Source organism: Phascolarctos cinereus, unplaced genomic scaffold (genome assembly GCF_003287225.1).
Source record: "Phascolarctos cinereus isolate Bilbo 61053 unplaced genomic scaffold, phaCin_HiC Scaffold_3;HRSCAF=262, whole genome shotgun sequence".
NCBI classification, from domain to species: Eukaryota; Metazoa; Chordata; class Mammalia; order Diprotodontia; family Phascolarctidae; genus Phascolarctos; species Phascolarctos cinereus.
In genome coordinates, this window is record NW_027555736.1 from 175,414,402 (window position 1) to 175,430,991 (window position 16,590).

Genomic DNA, 16,590 nt, shown 5'->3' on the forward strand with positions numbered 1-16,590 from the left:
ACACTATTCTCTACTTTCAGCAAATCTTATGAACCCACACAGTTAATGTGTTCTTAGGTTGCTTCAGGGTTGGTATTAGCCATTCCCCTGAGCACAGCTGAATTTAACATTATGTTGTTAAACATGGCCTTTAAGAGCCAACTCACAATTAAAGGGAGACTGAGACTGAGAACTAGACATGGGTAGGTGCCTTAGGGGGAGCTCTGCCAGGAATCAGATAAAGACAGGACAAGAAAAAAGAGGAGCTTTCTGGGGATATGGAAAGGCCTCAGAGTTCTACCTCCACTGTTGCCCATTGACTTCCAATTTCACTGCATCACTGTTGGCTGTCATGCAAGTCCTCATTTGCATAATCCTTTCCAGTTAAGTAAAATTACCTAGGGGAAGAGGAAGCCATTCCCCAGAGACTTCAACCCATGTCCCATCCACCACTACCTGCCACCCCAACATTGCTAAACTTTTTAAACCTCTCAAATACCCAGGAAGATTTGAAGGGGACATTATATCATGTAAGGGTATGGGAATGAGAGTAGGTTCAGCAGGGTTTATGACCACTCGGCTGGGTTAAATTGAGAGTGTCTCAAGGTAAAGCACTAGGCCCCGAAACAAAGGTAAATGGTGAAAGCACTGGAAATGGAAGAAAAGAGAGTGAGATTGGCCTCAACTGGAGGAATGAACATGAGATAAGCATTAATAATGGGAGTTATGGAGAGTGGTTGATAGAGAAGTGTGTGACATAAGAACTATATACAGAGGATCTATCCAAAGGAGGAAGTGGTCCCTTTAAATTTAAGTGTGCTGGTCCAAAGCCCCATACAAGTTACTGGCCTGAGCTTGAAGTTCCCTTCCTACTCTGAGAGTCTCTCATTATATGAACTCAGTGGAAAGACTTTTATGGTAGGAATTAAAGAGTCCAAGGCAGTAAATACTAGGGCATAGAAAACTGGCTTGAAGTCAGGGAGACTTAAATTCAATTTCTACTTCTGATCCATGCTGAATGTCAGAGCTCGAGCAGCAACAACACTTTACTTTCTCTGGTCTCAGACAAGTCTCAAGTACTAAAAGTAGTAACACAGGTAGCAATCCACACTAGACAAAAATGCTTCCTCATAGGGAACTCTCTATACTCATGAAGTCACAGGTCATCTCCCAGTCTCACTAGTGTTTACCTAGCTTACAGGCTTATATAGTCACTTAAAAACTGGAATATTCATTTCTTCCATTGACATATATATGTATATATATATATATATATATATATATATATATATATATATATATATATATGAAAGAATATTTGTATCATGCAAACTAGAAAGATGATCTTACATTTACTAAATATCAGTTATTCTTTTGGTAACAGTGGTGAAAGGAGGGAGAGGTTGGCCAGTAAGAAATGGATGGAAGAGTGAGTGTAAGTGAGTATCAAAAATCATAGTGAACATATGAAAACATTTCCCTCCTTGAGGCAGATTTTAAAAATAAAAGTAAGAGGAACAAAAAGAGGGGAATCTTTATCTCCCAAGAAGAGACACAGAAGTATAAACTCAATTAACAGAGTAATTTTTTTCCATACATTAGCTTAGTTGATATTGCTAATACTGAAATGACCTGCAGGTAGAAATTAATGAAGGAATTAGAATTATGAAAAGTAAAAAGAATTGTTTTGCTTGGACTTCAGGAAGCCCAAGGTTACATGTATTGGAGAAGCTATATTTAAATTTTGTATATTTATTAAAAGTTTTCATTTTTAATTGTTCAGTTTTAGAGGAGGCATTGCAAAAAAAGAGAATAAATGCTGAAAGATAGAAAGAAACAGAGACAGAAACAGAGAGAAAGAGAGAGATAAATGAATTTGGGTTTTGTTTTATTTTTTAAAGAAAGTGGTAGAATGACAAAACAGTAGGGGACTTGAAACAAGAAAGAAAGATAAATGAAATACATAGAATTAGAAGGGACAAAGGAAAGAAAGAACCTCCTGAAAAGAAAAGTCAGTGGGAATACAGTAGGCTAAGAAAGAGGAAACAGGATGGAAATAAGAGGTATTATCAATGGCGGCCTTGTGAAAGAGGCACTTGAATCTATGTAGATCCAGAAGACAGAAATGGAAGAAATGAATATAAGTCACAGGAAGTTACAGATGTCAGCCAATTATAAAAAGGACTTTCTGTACAAAGTACATTGAATACTGCCAAGCAGCAAGTGAGTTACCCTCCACTGAAAATGGGAGGATCATAGCCCCAATAACTGAAGAAGCTAGTACTAAATGCCAGAGTAAACTTTATGAATTGATCCCTGCTGCTACCTTTTGTTGTTGTTGAGTCATTTCTGTAACGTTTAACTCTTTGTGACACCATTTTGGGATTTTGGCAAAGACACTAAAGTGGTTTGCCATTTCCTTCTTTAGCTAATTTACAAATGCGGACCTAAGGCAAACAGGGTAAAGTGATTTCCCCGGGGTCACACAGCTAGTAAGTGTCTGAGGCCAGATTTGAACTCATGAAGAGGAGTGTTCCTGACTCCAAGTCCAGGGCTCATCCACTGTGCCACTTAGCCACCTTCTGTACCACCTGGTTGCTACCTTACTTAGCCTTGAATCATACAAAAAATCAAATTAAAAGGTATGTTTTATAGAAATGTCATCATTGCAAAGGATATCTTCAAATTTCACATATGTAGATTAAAATAAATTTTTTTAAAAATAATTTATTGATTCTTAATAAAGTATAGGTTTAATTTCACTATAAGGAATCAAACCATGAGGTAAATTCCTCCTCTTAACATCTCATCATGTATTCAGCCATAGACTTTGTCCATGAGGGCTGGCATCCTGTATGCTATGCTACTTCTACAGAGAAATCAATCTGGGAGAATGTTCAAGGAGAACAGAATTGGGTTACTTCTAGAATCATAAACCGAGAGTTGAAGGGAACCTTAAAGAACCTCTGACCTTAACCTTTGGACCTCATTAGCATTTGGGGGAAACCAGGGGATCCCTTCTCAGAAGAATGCATTTAAATAATTGAAGGAAATGCTTATTTTCAGTTAGAGATTAGTGAAAATAGATATATTTGCCAGTTCACATTAATAGGCCCTCTAAATCTACCCATGAACAGGAGAGTGAACAATCCTTGCCTTTGATTAAGCTGGGAACACTTATTTTCCCAAGCTTTAGTATAAGAGTACAACACCATGGGAGACAGACTAACATTACAGAACTAACATTTCAGTGAACTTTGGAGGAGGGATCCTGACTTTGCTACTAACTATTTGTAAGGCTTTGAAAAAATCATTTCATCTCTGGTGTTGGTTGGCACCTTAAAATATGAAGGTGGATTACCTTTAAGCTCTAATGTTCTGTTTTCTCACTTTAAATTTTCCACATAATCCCTTACAATCAAGTTAGTTCCAGAGAATTAATTTTCACTTCAAATCAAACTGAAGTCTTAGCCAAAAGCAGAAAATCAGATAGCTCTTACAACACTGAGTGATTTCTGGAGCTCAGAATAAGGTTCAGTGATGATGGAAAATAAAACATGAAGCAGTGGGACCTTTCCTTAGAGGGAATGAAAAGAAATGGAAAGAAGGGAAGATAAAGAAGGGAGTAGAATGAGATAAGAAAAAGAAAAATGAAGGAGAACAATGAAGAGGAGGGGGAAAGAGAAAGAATAAAAATAAAAGGAGAAACAAAGATACATTATACTTGAACATTATCAATGAAAGTTACACAGACTATTCTATGACAATGATTCTCAATTATACTTGATTAACTATCTCTGATAATATTTTGTTTAATAGTTTTATGAATGATTTAGATGAAGATTCAAAAACATGTTCATCAAACTGAAAGGAATCATTATATGCCTCATGAGGAAAAAGAGATTTGGTGCGGGCATAGATTCCAGCTATCTGACCAAATGTTTGTCTTGTAAAAGAGTGATTGAATTTGTTCTGTGTAGCTATAGGAGGAAATATAGGAGCCAATGAGTATAAGTTGCAAGAAGCTACAAGAAGAGACAATTCTATTTACTATAAGCAATAATTTTCTGTTAATTAGAGGTGTACAAAGGAATGAGTGCTACAATGTGTGTGTGTGTGTGTGTGTGTGTGTGTGTGTGTGTGTGAGAGAGAGAGAGAGAGAGAGAGAGAGAGAGAAAGCTTCCCATCATAGGAAGTGTTTAATCACAGCTATGAAACTATTTCCTATATTCTAGATTGAGCTTAATAAAGTTATAACTTATGCAACCTTACCTAGATTTAAAGCATATATCAGAGCAAATCAAAAGATATGCTTTATCGAAACCTCATCATTCCAAGTGAAAACATGTCAAATAGAATAAAGTTTAATAAAAGAAATACTTTATTGATTCATATCATAGTTTTAATCTCAATGTAAGGCATCAAGCAGAAATGTAAATTTGCAATCCTTACATTTAATTACATATTTCTACATATTTAGACTATTTCATCTAGCACCAAAAGATGCTTCTTCAGAAAATACATTAATTGGGTCAGGTAGAACAGAAAGTAGCTACTTATAGCATCATAGAATCTAAAATTCGAGAGGGCTTAGAGTTGCTAGATATTCCTTTTGTTTTGTTTTGACTAGGCAATGGGGTTAAGTGACTTGTCCAAGGTTACGCAGCTAGTAATTATTATGTGTCTGAGGCCAGATTTGAACTCAGGTCCTCTTGAATCCAGGGCCAGTGTTCTATCCATTGTGCCACCTAGCTGCCCCTAGGTGTTCCTAACAAGCAATCCCTTCTATAACACCCTTTATCTAAGCTTTATTCCATGATAGCAGTGTAGGTAGCACTAATAAGATTTATTACTTTCTTCTCCGTAGCCATGCCAGATGAAAATAAGAGGCACCAACCTACACTTTATGGTTGGCAAAATAATCTTATTCCTAAGGAAAGACTTAGTGCCCATAAGTGGCTAATTAGTATGAACTTGCAGAAGAATTTTAGAGTTATAACCACAATAGTGATGTTGTAACTTCAGGAATTCATCCAAAAAGTGTTTGTTTATGTATTTGAGCAGACAAAGTAGCAGCCAAAATGTGTATTAGGCCATTTAAGTGGTCCTCGTATCAGTTTAAGGACCACTGGAATAGAGCATACTAGCAGTCAAGCTTTTGGCTTGACATGTTCATATTCAAATAAGAGAGAGAAGGAAAAATCACTAGAATTTATATAGCATTTTAAGGTTTGCAAAATGTTCCACATATGTTAGTTCATTTGATCTTTACTTCACTGTGATATATGTGCTGTTATTATTCCCATTTTAGAAATGAGAAAACTGAGGCTGAAAGGTTCCCACAGTTGGTAAATATCTGAGGCAGGATTTGAATTCAGGTCTTCTTGACTCCAAATGTACCACTTAGCTCCCAATAAGGACTGGATTGTGATCTCATGGGTACAGGAAATTCCTAAATGAGGAGACTCTGACACAAAAAAAGTCAGATCAGCCACTGCTCTGAAATTTATGGTCTCAGTTGCATAGAGTACTGAGACGATAAATGACTTGCTCAGGATCACATAGTCAGTATGTGGCAAAGGGATAACTCAAACCCAAGTCTTCCTAGTTTCCAGGCCAACTTTCTATCCACTACACCACACTGCACCTCATTCACGTGTTAAATGGTGGTAATAAGCATGAAGAATATTGTTTCTCTTTATCAATGTTATTTATAAAATTTTTCTAAAACTCACTAGCTGGCCACTCAGTCTCCTCATTGCTGCCTTCATATCTTTGTTTCTAAATGTATAAATGGAAGGATTTAAGACAGGCGTGAAAATAAAGTCAATAATAGCAAGAAATTTATCCACTGGCATTGTAGGGAATGGCCACACATAGACAAAGATGCATGGGCCAAAGAAGAGGACCACCACACTGATGTGAGCTGACAGAGTAGAGAAAGCCTTGGACAATCCATTCGCAGAGTGTTTCTGAACAGTGACCAAGATATAAATGTAGGAGATGAATAAGAGAAACATGCTGCCAATAGAGATGAAACCACTGTTAGCTGTGACAATGAACTCCAACTTATAGGTGTCCATGCAGGCCAATTTGATGAACCGTGGAAGATCACAATAAAAGCTATCAATTTCATTAGGACCACAGAAAGGCAGATTCACCACAAAAGCCAGCTGAGTCAATGAGTGTATAAGGCCAATGGTCCAAGAAGACACCTGAAGAAAAATACACATTTTGGGGTTCATAATGGTCAAATAGTGAAGAGGCTTGCATATGGCAATGTATCTGTCGAATGCCATGGAAATGAGCAGTACCATCTCAGTTCCTCCCATGAAATGAATGAAAAATATCTGGGTGATACAACCTTGGAATGATATGGCTTTGTGCTCATAGAAAAGGTCAGAAATCATCTTGGGGACTGCAACAGTGGAAAGACACAAATCAATAATGGAGAGGTTGGCCAATAAAAAATACATTGGAGAATGTAGGTGACTATCAGACCTCACTGCGAGTACAATAAAGAAATTTCCCAGCACAACAACCACATAGAAAATGGAGACAAACACCAAGAGGCCAAGCTGTATGGCCCAAGAATTAGAGATTCCCAGGAACACAAACTCTGATACCATGGAGTGATTCAGTTCATTCATAAGACTAACTTTAAGGTTACCTGAAAGGAAAAACAGAAACAAAAAATGAATAAGAACCATCACAATAAAAATGTATTTCTAATAGTAGTTCTTGCTAATATGGAGTGCTTTTAAATACCTCTTAGTCATCAGTTTTTTATTATTTTTTAAGCACGAAGACAATAAAAACTCATACAATTATATAAATACATGCAGAAAAAGATGTTGACAAATGTCTACGCTTCTATGTTTGAAACATTAACAAGCATAAGATTAAATGGGCCTTTCCTTAATATGGTAAATGATATCTATCTAAAACCAGGGACTTGCATTAAATGTGATAGGGATAAACTAGAAGCCATTGTGATAAGATCAGGGATAATAATACTAATGACAAATATTCATATACCACTTTGTGGCAGACATTGTACTAAGTGCTTTACAACTATTAGCTCACATATTTGATCCTCACAACAACCCTGGGAGGTGGGTGCTATTTTTATCCTCATTTTACAGATGGGAAAATTGAAACAAGGAGAGTCTAAATGCCTTGCCCAGTGACACAAAGGTAGTAAGTTTCTGAGGTTGGATTTGAGTTCTGGCCTTCCTGACTCCAGGCCCAGTGCTATATCTACCATGCCACCTAGCTGCCCCCAAAATAAAGCAAGGATTCCCTTTATTATGACTATTATTTGATATGATAGAAATGCTATCAAAAGCTATGATGGAAGAAAAAGAAGTTGAAATAATAAGCATAGGTAAATAAGAAACAAAAATATTATATTTTAGATAGCGTGATGATCTGTTCAGAGAAGCCTAGAAAGTTAACAAAAATTAATTGAAACTGTTGACAACTTTTGCAAAATACGAAGGTATAAAAAAAATCTACATCAGCTTTTCTGTATGTTCCCAACAGAGAGAGAGAGACAGAGAGAGAGAAAGAGAGAGATACAGAGATGAACTAAAAGGTGTCCCGAAAGTGTCAGTGCAATTTTAAGCTTTAATGCTTTAAAACTGCACTAATACTTTTAAGTACATCCTCTATACGAATACAACTATAAAACTCTAATTAGAGAGATAGTAATTACTCATCTTTGGGCTGAGTTAATATAATAAATATGGCAGTTCTCTCTAAATTAATGTGCTTATTCAATGCTATACCAAACCGTGAAAGGATTGCTTTATACAGCTAAGGGGAAAAAAAAATCATCCAGAATAATAAAGTGTCAATGAATCTCAAAAGATTTTTTTTAAGCAGGAAGGAAGGGACTTAATAGTATATGTCAAAGTATACTATAAAACATAATAATGAAAACTAGTTAGTACTGATTGGAAATAAGATAATAAGTCAGTAGAAGAGATTAGGTACAGTTTAGATACATAAGCAAAACAGCATGGTAATGTACCATTAGCTAAACCCAAAGATTCCAAGTACAACAATAAGCCTTCACTCTTCAAAATCTGCTGGGGATAATGGAAAGCAATCTGGCAGAAACTGGATTTAGACCAATGCCTCACATCATATGCGACAATAAGTTACAAATGGATACATAACCTAGATATGAAAGTCCACATCATAATTAAATTCAGAGAACAAGGAAAGGAAAACCATTCACAACTACTGGGAGGCAAAGAGTTCCTAAGAGGAGCAGGGGGAAAACAGTGACAATCACAAGAGATAAAATGAATAATTGTGATTCATAAAATCAAAAAAAAAAGCCCAAACAAAATTGATGTAGGTAAAATTATAACAGAAACAGTTAACTGAGGGGGGAAAAGAGTTTCTTCTGATAAAGTTCTAGTGTCTAAGATACATAAGGAACTGGTTCAAATATGCAAGATCCATTCCATAATAGGCAAATAGTGAAAGGATATAAATAGGCAGTTATCAAATGAAGACAACCAATCTATCAATAGCCATAAAAAATGCTCCAAGTCAACAATAAGATAAATATAATGAAGCAGCTTTTAGATCCCACCTAAAACTCATGAGAATGGAAAAGATAGCAAATGAAAAATTACTATTGTTGGAGAGACAGCAAAAAGACAGGGACACTGGCATAGAGCTGGTGGAGTTGTGAATTTGTCCAACCATTCTGGAAAAAAATAGGAAACTATGCCCAAAATGTCACTGAACCATGCACACCATTTAACTCAGCATTATATTGCCCTACACATCTACCCCAAAGACATCAAAGGTAGAAAATAATAAACTTTGCCTGATGCCCCCAGCTCTCAACGATTGCTTTGTTCTCTGAGTTCCTGAAGCTTTTTCATACGTACTATATCATGAACTTGTCATGGACAGTATGCTTCCCAGCGTTACTACCTTTTGATGGGGTGTATCACATCTCCCCACAAAAGTGAAACCTCTTTGTGCTCAAAAGAATATCTTTTCCATCTTTTTCCAACTCCTCAGCTCCCTTCCCAGTGATATGTACATAACTGGTACAGCTGGGTGGCACAGCAGGTAGAGCACAGGGCCCAAAGTCAGCAAGACCTGAGTTCAAATCTAGCCTCAGACACTTAACTGCTCGGTCTGCTTCAGTTTCCTTAACTGCAAAGTAAAGATAGTAATAGCACCTATCTCTGACATTCATAAAGATCAACTGAGATATTTTTAAAGTGCCTGGCACATAGTAGGCACTTAATGAATTCTTGTTCCCATCCTTCCTCACTATATGTGTTTGAGAATGTAGTAACTTACAAATTAGATGATAAAGAGAAAAAAAAGTCATTATTTTCTAACACAGTGTGGGACTTCATATTTATTCTAATTATATCGAATTGAATTAGATTCACTCTAACCCACCAAGCTCTTGCAGTATCCTACCTCATTTCCTCTGGCTTTTGCCATCTGCAAATTTGACTGTCATCAAATTTGGTATCAGGGAAAGCTCTCTAGATTTAGAATTAGGAGACCTGGGTTTGACTTTAATCTCTTTATAATACACTTGCAAAGACCTAGCTACAGTGAGGAATTCCCATTTCATTTACTGCATGAAGTAGTGGTAGATAGTGGATAAAGAGCTGGCCTACAAGCCAAAGCCATGGTTCAAGTCCCACTTCTGACACATACTAGCTTTAGAGTCATGGATGAGTCACTTAAGTGCCTAGGCCACTCTTAAAAACTGTACTTTGTAGAGGAGACTCTGACCTGCGTTGGTAGAGGGGCCTTCCTAATCCAGAAGGTCTCTAAACCAATGAAATTATAGGTCCTGTTCCTACTCTCTTCATTATCACATGCACTTTTTTTGATCCATGTCTTAGCTCTCACTGTTCATACTTTCCACTGGTTCTACCTTACTGATAGTCACTCCTGTCTTGTAAATCGTTTGTGTCTATATCTGTCTATACTTACAAAAATGATTTTAACTATTTAAAAGAAATTGAAAAATAATGTTACTTGATTACTAAGCTGTTGTTTCACTGAACTTTCCCATTTCTGAGCTAAAGAGATAATTCAGTAGGTGTTTATATGTGTATGTACCAGTATGTGTCTGTGTGTATGCTAAATCACTGCTGCTCTATGAGTAACCAAAACCTACTTGATAAATAACATTATGATTTTTTAAATTGTGTAATAATTAAATTAGCAGCTACTTATTTCAAGCAATAATAAATACAAGAGAAAGAATTGTGACAATACCTTAGATTTCCTCGTAAAAATGTTTCAACAGAGCATGCCTCCTAAAAATTTAGAATCCATGAATTTGGTGACCAATAAGTATATAACTTCTATAAAATGGATCTTCCAGATATAGGATTCTGTGATAACAGGTATAAATTCCATGGGACAGCTCTACATACCGATATTTTGGTTAAACATGTGTGCCTTAAGATAGTCTTCAACTAATGGATGCAAACCCCTTGCCTCAAGTCATGTCTTCAGTGTTCCCAGTGATGCTAAGAGGCACATAGGAGAGAAGAAACAAAATTTCATCATAACACAGAATGACAGGAAAGTATTTTGCTCACCATCTATCACGTTTAAGATTCAGTTAAAAAAAAGTGATTATGCTCATTCTATCTCTCTCACCATCCCCATGGCTACCAATATCCCAACCTTATGCTCCCTTCCTAAAGCCATTGTTCATCTGGTTTTTAACTCACAAGACTAGCATTGCCACTTACCTGCCTTCTGGATAACCTCAGTACTAAACTAGATCCTTCTCTCTCCACAGCCTCCATCCCCTAAAAGGAAATCCCCTCAAAACCTGTCTCTTCAGTGTATTCCTCATCAACTGAATAAAGATGATCTCTAAGATTTTGTGTAGAACAGTACAATCACTGGATGACATTGGCATAATATAAGGAATAGGGGGGTTTTCTTCAGAAGGATTAAAAAAAATTCTGGTCCATATCATACTGCTTTATGATATGCTACAAAATCATTTTCTTAATTTCAAGTATCAGGCAGAAAATCCCTTGCATCAAATCAGACATAAATCCTGGAGTATCCCTGGATATATTGTTCTGTACTTTTCCTCCAGGTTACCAAATCAGAACAATTTTAAGTCTAGCATGGGAGCAGCTCAGTTTGTGGCTGTCCAGGATTTCTGTCACATCACACAGGAGCTTTATCTTGGTTAAGATCAGTCCCTACACAAGTGATCCTGATAGCTGCTAAACTTTCACAGAACAGTATAAATGCAACTTACGGTAGACTAGGCAACAAAAGTTCTGCAGGACACTCGGCTTGCCCAAACATAGCAGGAGGCTTCTTGTCATAATCAAATTGCAATATCCCTGGTACGGAATCCTCATGGTTTGGAAACTAGGTGGGAGATTCTTTCCATGCCATTAACTTTAATTTGGTCTTGCCCATCTACTTGTCTAGAGGAAAGGTAACGGACAGCAATATATTCAGAAATTTCTGGCGTGTCTGTAGGATGTGTGGCTAGAACTACCTAGACAGAATAATTATTACTCCACCAGGAACATCAAAGATCAGTGACCAATTGGTGTAGCCTTATTGTGAGTCTTAAGCATGGCCACCTTGGGGATTCTGCCTTTGAAAGATTTTGCTTTTTTTTTTCCCAGAGCTGCCGGAAAGAAAATAACAATTGTAAAAGTTTAATACATAGATTCAAATGTAGAACATAAGTAAGGGACGGAGCTTGAGGAGGAAGTAGAAAATCAAGCAGAGTGATAGAATATTTGGCTGGGAATTAGGACTTAGGTGCTAGTCCTGGCGATTCTACTAACTCACTATGGAGCCCAGTGGAAGTAGAAAAACAAATCAGAGGACCTACATTTCATTCCCTACTCTGTCACTTACTGGCTATGTCCTTCCACACCTCATGCTCTCTCAGATCCTCACTTTCTTTGTATGTAGTCTCTTCAATTTTTTCTCTCGCTCATCTGTCCTGATAGCACAGCTACTTAGAATGCTAAGATCAATATTTCATATGCGTTTTGCACACTTGGGATGACCCTTTATCAATCATCCTCTTAATTCTAGAAAGTAAAATTTATCCAACTTAACCCCAACTTTGGGAGGTTTATTTCTTATTGAAATAATGCTTGGTTTATGGAGGAATTTCTTTCCACTCTCCCTTTGGTAGCAAGTAGAGTAAAAAAACACCTGGAAGCAAAGATAAGTTTACGTTCTATAGGATTTATCCTTCACTTATGACAAACTGTGAATCAGTTTTTAATGTCTCCAATCCTCCTTACAATCCCCTTGCATCTCCCCATCTCCAGAAGCGCTATGAATTCATTCATCTCATAGTCACTATTAAAGCATCCTGTCTAGATACGTTCAACCCAAGAACTCTATTCTAGGGGAGTAACATGGGACAGTGAAAATATCTGTACACACACAACATGCTTTTAGGTTTAACCTGCATTAATATCATTGTTCCTATGATTTTTTTGGAGGCAATCAGGGTTAAGTGACTTGCCCAGGATCACACAACTAGTAAGTGTCTAAGGAACAATTTGAATTCAGGTCCTCCTGACCTCGGGGCCAATGTTCTATCCACCGTGCCACCTAATTGCCTCCCCCCAATGATTTTATTAAGCCTAGGCAACTAACAAAACAATAAATTAAGCCATAACTTGAAGCATTTGCCAGTTTCCGATCATTAAATTTTCACATTGAAAATTTAACAATTATCTCTTGAGAGTCAGTATGAGCTGACTCTAGCACATTTCTGATAGTACCTTATCTTAGCTCAAGCTTCCTTGATCACTGCTGCCTCCTGACTTTGATTTAAAGCACACACCAAAACAAATTACATGATGTGCATCATAGAAATTCCATAATTCTAAAGAATGAAGTCTGTATTGAAATTCATACTTATAAAACAATTTAATTTTTTAAAAGAAATGCTTTATTGATTCTAAGTATAGGTTGAATCTCACTATGAGGTAAATTCCTCATCCTTAATATAAATACACTTTGGCCATGAGATCTAATATCAAAAGGTGTTACCTCTGAAGAAACTAGACATTCATTAGTTATAGTGTTATAGGACCAAACTAGGGTATTCTGAGAGCTGTAGAATTTTGAATTAGAAGAGACCTTGATGATCCTTAGCTAATAATTCACCCTAAACATCTCATCTAGGTCATGAGAGGGGGAGATATGGAGATGTGGAGTAGATCTGTGCTATTATTGGTATAGGTAAGTCCATGTGAAGAAACTCTCTCCACCAATGTAGAATAGCTCTTTTTCTGCTAGTTATAATCATAAAAAAGTCACTTAGAGCAGAGATGTTAAGTGACTTGCCCAGGATCACACAGCCAGAAGGTCAGAAACAGGATTTGAATCCAAAACTTTCTGGCTTTGAGACCAGTTTTCTAGTCATAACATGATTTCTCTTGGTATCTTTTTTTTTTGGAGGCAGAGTTAAATGACTTGTCTAGGGCCGTGCAGCTAGTAAGTGTCTGAGGCTGTATTTGAACTCAAGTCTTACTGACTCTAGGGCCTGTGCTTTATCCACTGCGCCACCTAGCTGCCCCCTCACAGCATCTTTATTACTATGTAACAACGTGGTGAGCATTAATATGGTGAAAATTCTCTTCTCTAGTCATTTGAAGTAAAATAGAAAACACTACACTGTCCTTTGTGATACAGAAAAATAATTCTCCTTCTAAGGATAAGATGAATGCCCCTGGGTAACATGTGAATACATAGAGATTGCCAAACAAAACATGTCCTTCTCTTTTTTAAACTTCTTTGGTACTGCAGATTTGAATCTAGATTAAGGTATTTCAAAATGAACATTTTACAAAATTGTGACTTCAGTATTTTTATAACTCAGGGAACATATCCACAAGGATTTTGCTTTTGTTTCTTGTTTGAGAAGATGTGGTAGCAGCCAAAGTCCCCATAAAGTCAGTAAAATGCTCTTCAGATGTATTTGATGACCAGTAGAAGAAAGCATGGTGTTAACCAAACTTCTAGCTTGATGGCAAATGTTTACGTACACATGTTAAATGGTAGTCAGTTTGAGCATGAAGCCGATTCCACTGCTCATCAGTGATTTAGGGAATTTCTCCCAAGCTTAGTAGTTGGCTGCTCAGTCTCCTCACTGCCACCTTCAGCTTCTTGCTTATGAATGTATAGATGGAAAGATTTAAGACAGGGATGATACCAAATTCAGGAATAACATTAAGCATCCATTTGGCATCATGTGGAATGGCCACATATAGGCAAAGATGCATGGACCAAAGAACAGGATTGCCACAATGATGTGAGCTGAGAGAGTAGAGAAAGCCTTGGACAAACCGCTTGAAAGAGAGTTTCTGAACAGTGATCAGGATATAGAGGTAGAAAATGAATTAGAAGAATAAGGTACCCTATGAGATCAAGTCACTATTAGTGGTGAGCATGAACTCCAGTCTACTGTAGTTGTCTACTCAATTTAATGAACCAAAGAAGGTTATAATAAAAATTGTCAATTTTATTAGGGCCAGTGAAAGGCAAATTCATCACAAAAGCCAATGAATTACTGAGTGTATGAGGACAGTGAGTCAAGAAGATACCTGGAGAAAAAGTGCATGTTCTTGGGTTCATAATGGTCATATAATGTAGATGCTTACATATGGCAACATATCTGTCAAATGCCATGAAAATGAGCAACACCACCTTAGTTCCTGCCATGATATGAGTGAAGAATATCTGAATGATACAATCCTGGAATGATATGGTTTTATGTTCACAGAAGAAGTCAGAAATCATCTTGGGACCTGCAACAATGGAAAAACACAGGACAATAAAGGAGATATTGGCCAACAGAAAATACATGGGAGAGTGAAGATGAGGGTCAGAAGTCACTATGAGCACATTGAGGAGGTTTCCCAGAACAATGGCTGCACAGAAGATGGAGGAGAAGTTGCATGGCCTACGAACTAGAGATTTTGAGGAACATAAATTCAGACACCATGGAATGATTTACTTCATTCATTGGATTAAATATAGTGTTACCTGAAGAGAATAAATTAAAAAAAAAGAATCAGAACTATTACAATAAAATTTTCCTGTTCTTAAATTTTAATATGCAAAATAGAACTTGAAAGCAAAGGTTCTTTTTTAAATCCTTTGTTCATCAGCTTCCACAGCACAGTTTATTTTTTTTGTTTATCAGTTTTGTTTGTCTGTTGACATGAACTATTTTAGTGAATATTAGAAGTATAAGTCAAAGGGTTTCCACGCCAGATTTTCAAAGCAACTCAACTTTTTAGACCTACTAAAAAATAATCTCATACTCACTTAATATTACTTTATAATTAGTTCGATCCTATTATCAACAAGAACAGATTCTGGACCTACATGAATCACAAATGTTTCACCACTTCCAGGAACACTTTCAATACTGTATTTCCAACTAGTTCCTTCTTTTGCTCTCCTTGAAGCTTTCACATTATTTTCATCACCGCTATTGTTGAGGACATCATATGTGGCAGAGGTTGCAGCTCAGGATTACATTTGGACTTTATCAACATGGGACTGGAGAACTACAACCTACATATGGAGGTAGTTGTCATGTTGTTAGTAGAATGGTCATGATATAGCAACAAAAATCATTAAAGGAAGGGAACTGAGTATGTAATGATTTTAGCAATGCAGAAAGAAATAGTATCGGGCATGCATTTTCAGTAATAATAATATATTAGTAATGAAATACCTATAATTAAGTGAAAAAAAGATAAAGACAAGATGGAAGAAAATTGGATAATAAATTATTTTGCTGAGTGTTATCGAACTTTGGTTAGGTGTTTATGTGGTAATTTTGTGACGCTATGATTTTCACATTTTGAAATTTGGGATGTGCATAATCTTTCATTGTGATTCATTGATTTAAAATATTTATTTAAAAATCAAATATGTGTATATATTATGGTATAGCTGATACCACAATTTTTTTCAACTGCAACAATCTTCCTTCTTTTAAGATGAATCATCTAAAAATTGAGATTTTCATTATATACAAGTACATAAGAAAACAGTTTTCAAAATAGAACCATATATGATAAAAATCTGTTTATGAAATCCAAGACACCCTCAATTATTTAAAACCATCTTAGAAATAAAACTTCTCCCTGAAATTCAGTCCTGTATTGTCAAATGTCTGTTGGGTAGCTCTACCAGGACATGCATCTCAAACTCTACATGACTAAAAAGGATCTCATATTCCATCCCTGTCCCTGCAAGCCCATACTCTCAGGTCCTTGAAAGAAGGGTTTGTTTGGGGGAGGGAAGTTGGGGAGCTGGCTTTTATGTTTGCTTGCTGTTTTGCTTTTGCCTTTTATTGTATCCTTAGGATTTAGTACAGTGCCTGGCAAAAAGTAGGTACTTAATAAATACTAATTGACTGAGAGACTTCCTACAGACTTTTCCACTTCTGTAAATGACATCCACATTCTTCTAATCACCTAGGTTTGCAATCTTGGAGTTGTCATTGATATTGCCCTCTCCTTCATATAAATAAATTACCAAGTTTTGTCTTCATAATTCTGTCTTCACAAAAGC

The 16,590-nt window shown here is 36.5% G+C and overlaps 1 protein-coding gene and 1 pseudogene across 1 annotated transcript; both read right to left on the minus strand.

The window, feature by feature from the left end:
• Positions 1-5,690: 5,690 nt before the first annotated feature.
• Positions 5,691-6,629, minus strand: LOC110192689 (olfactory receptor 4F6-like). The gene has a single exon (XM_020964382.1). It carries the CDS (start codon positions 6,627-6,629, stop codon positions 5,691-5,693), a length of 939 nt encoding a protein of 312 aa, XP_020820041.1.
• Positions 6,630-14,194: 7,565 nt separating this feature from the next.
• On the minus strand, positions 14,195-15,025 carry LOC110210067 (olfactory receptor 4F15-like; annotated as a pseudogene).
• Positions 15,026-16,590: the final 1,565 nt, after the last annotated feature.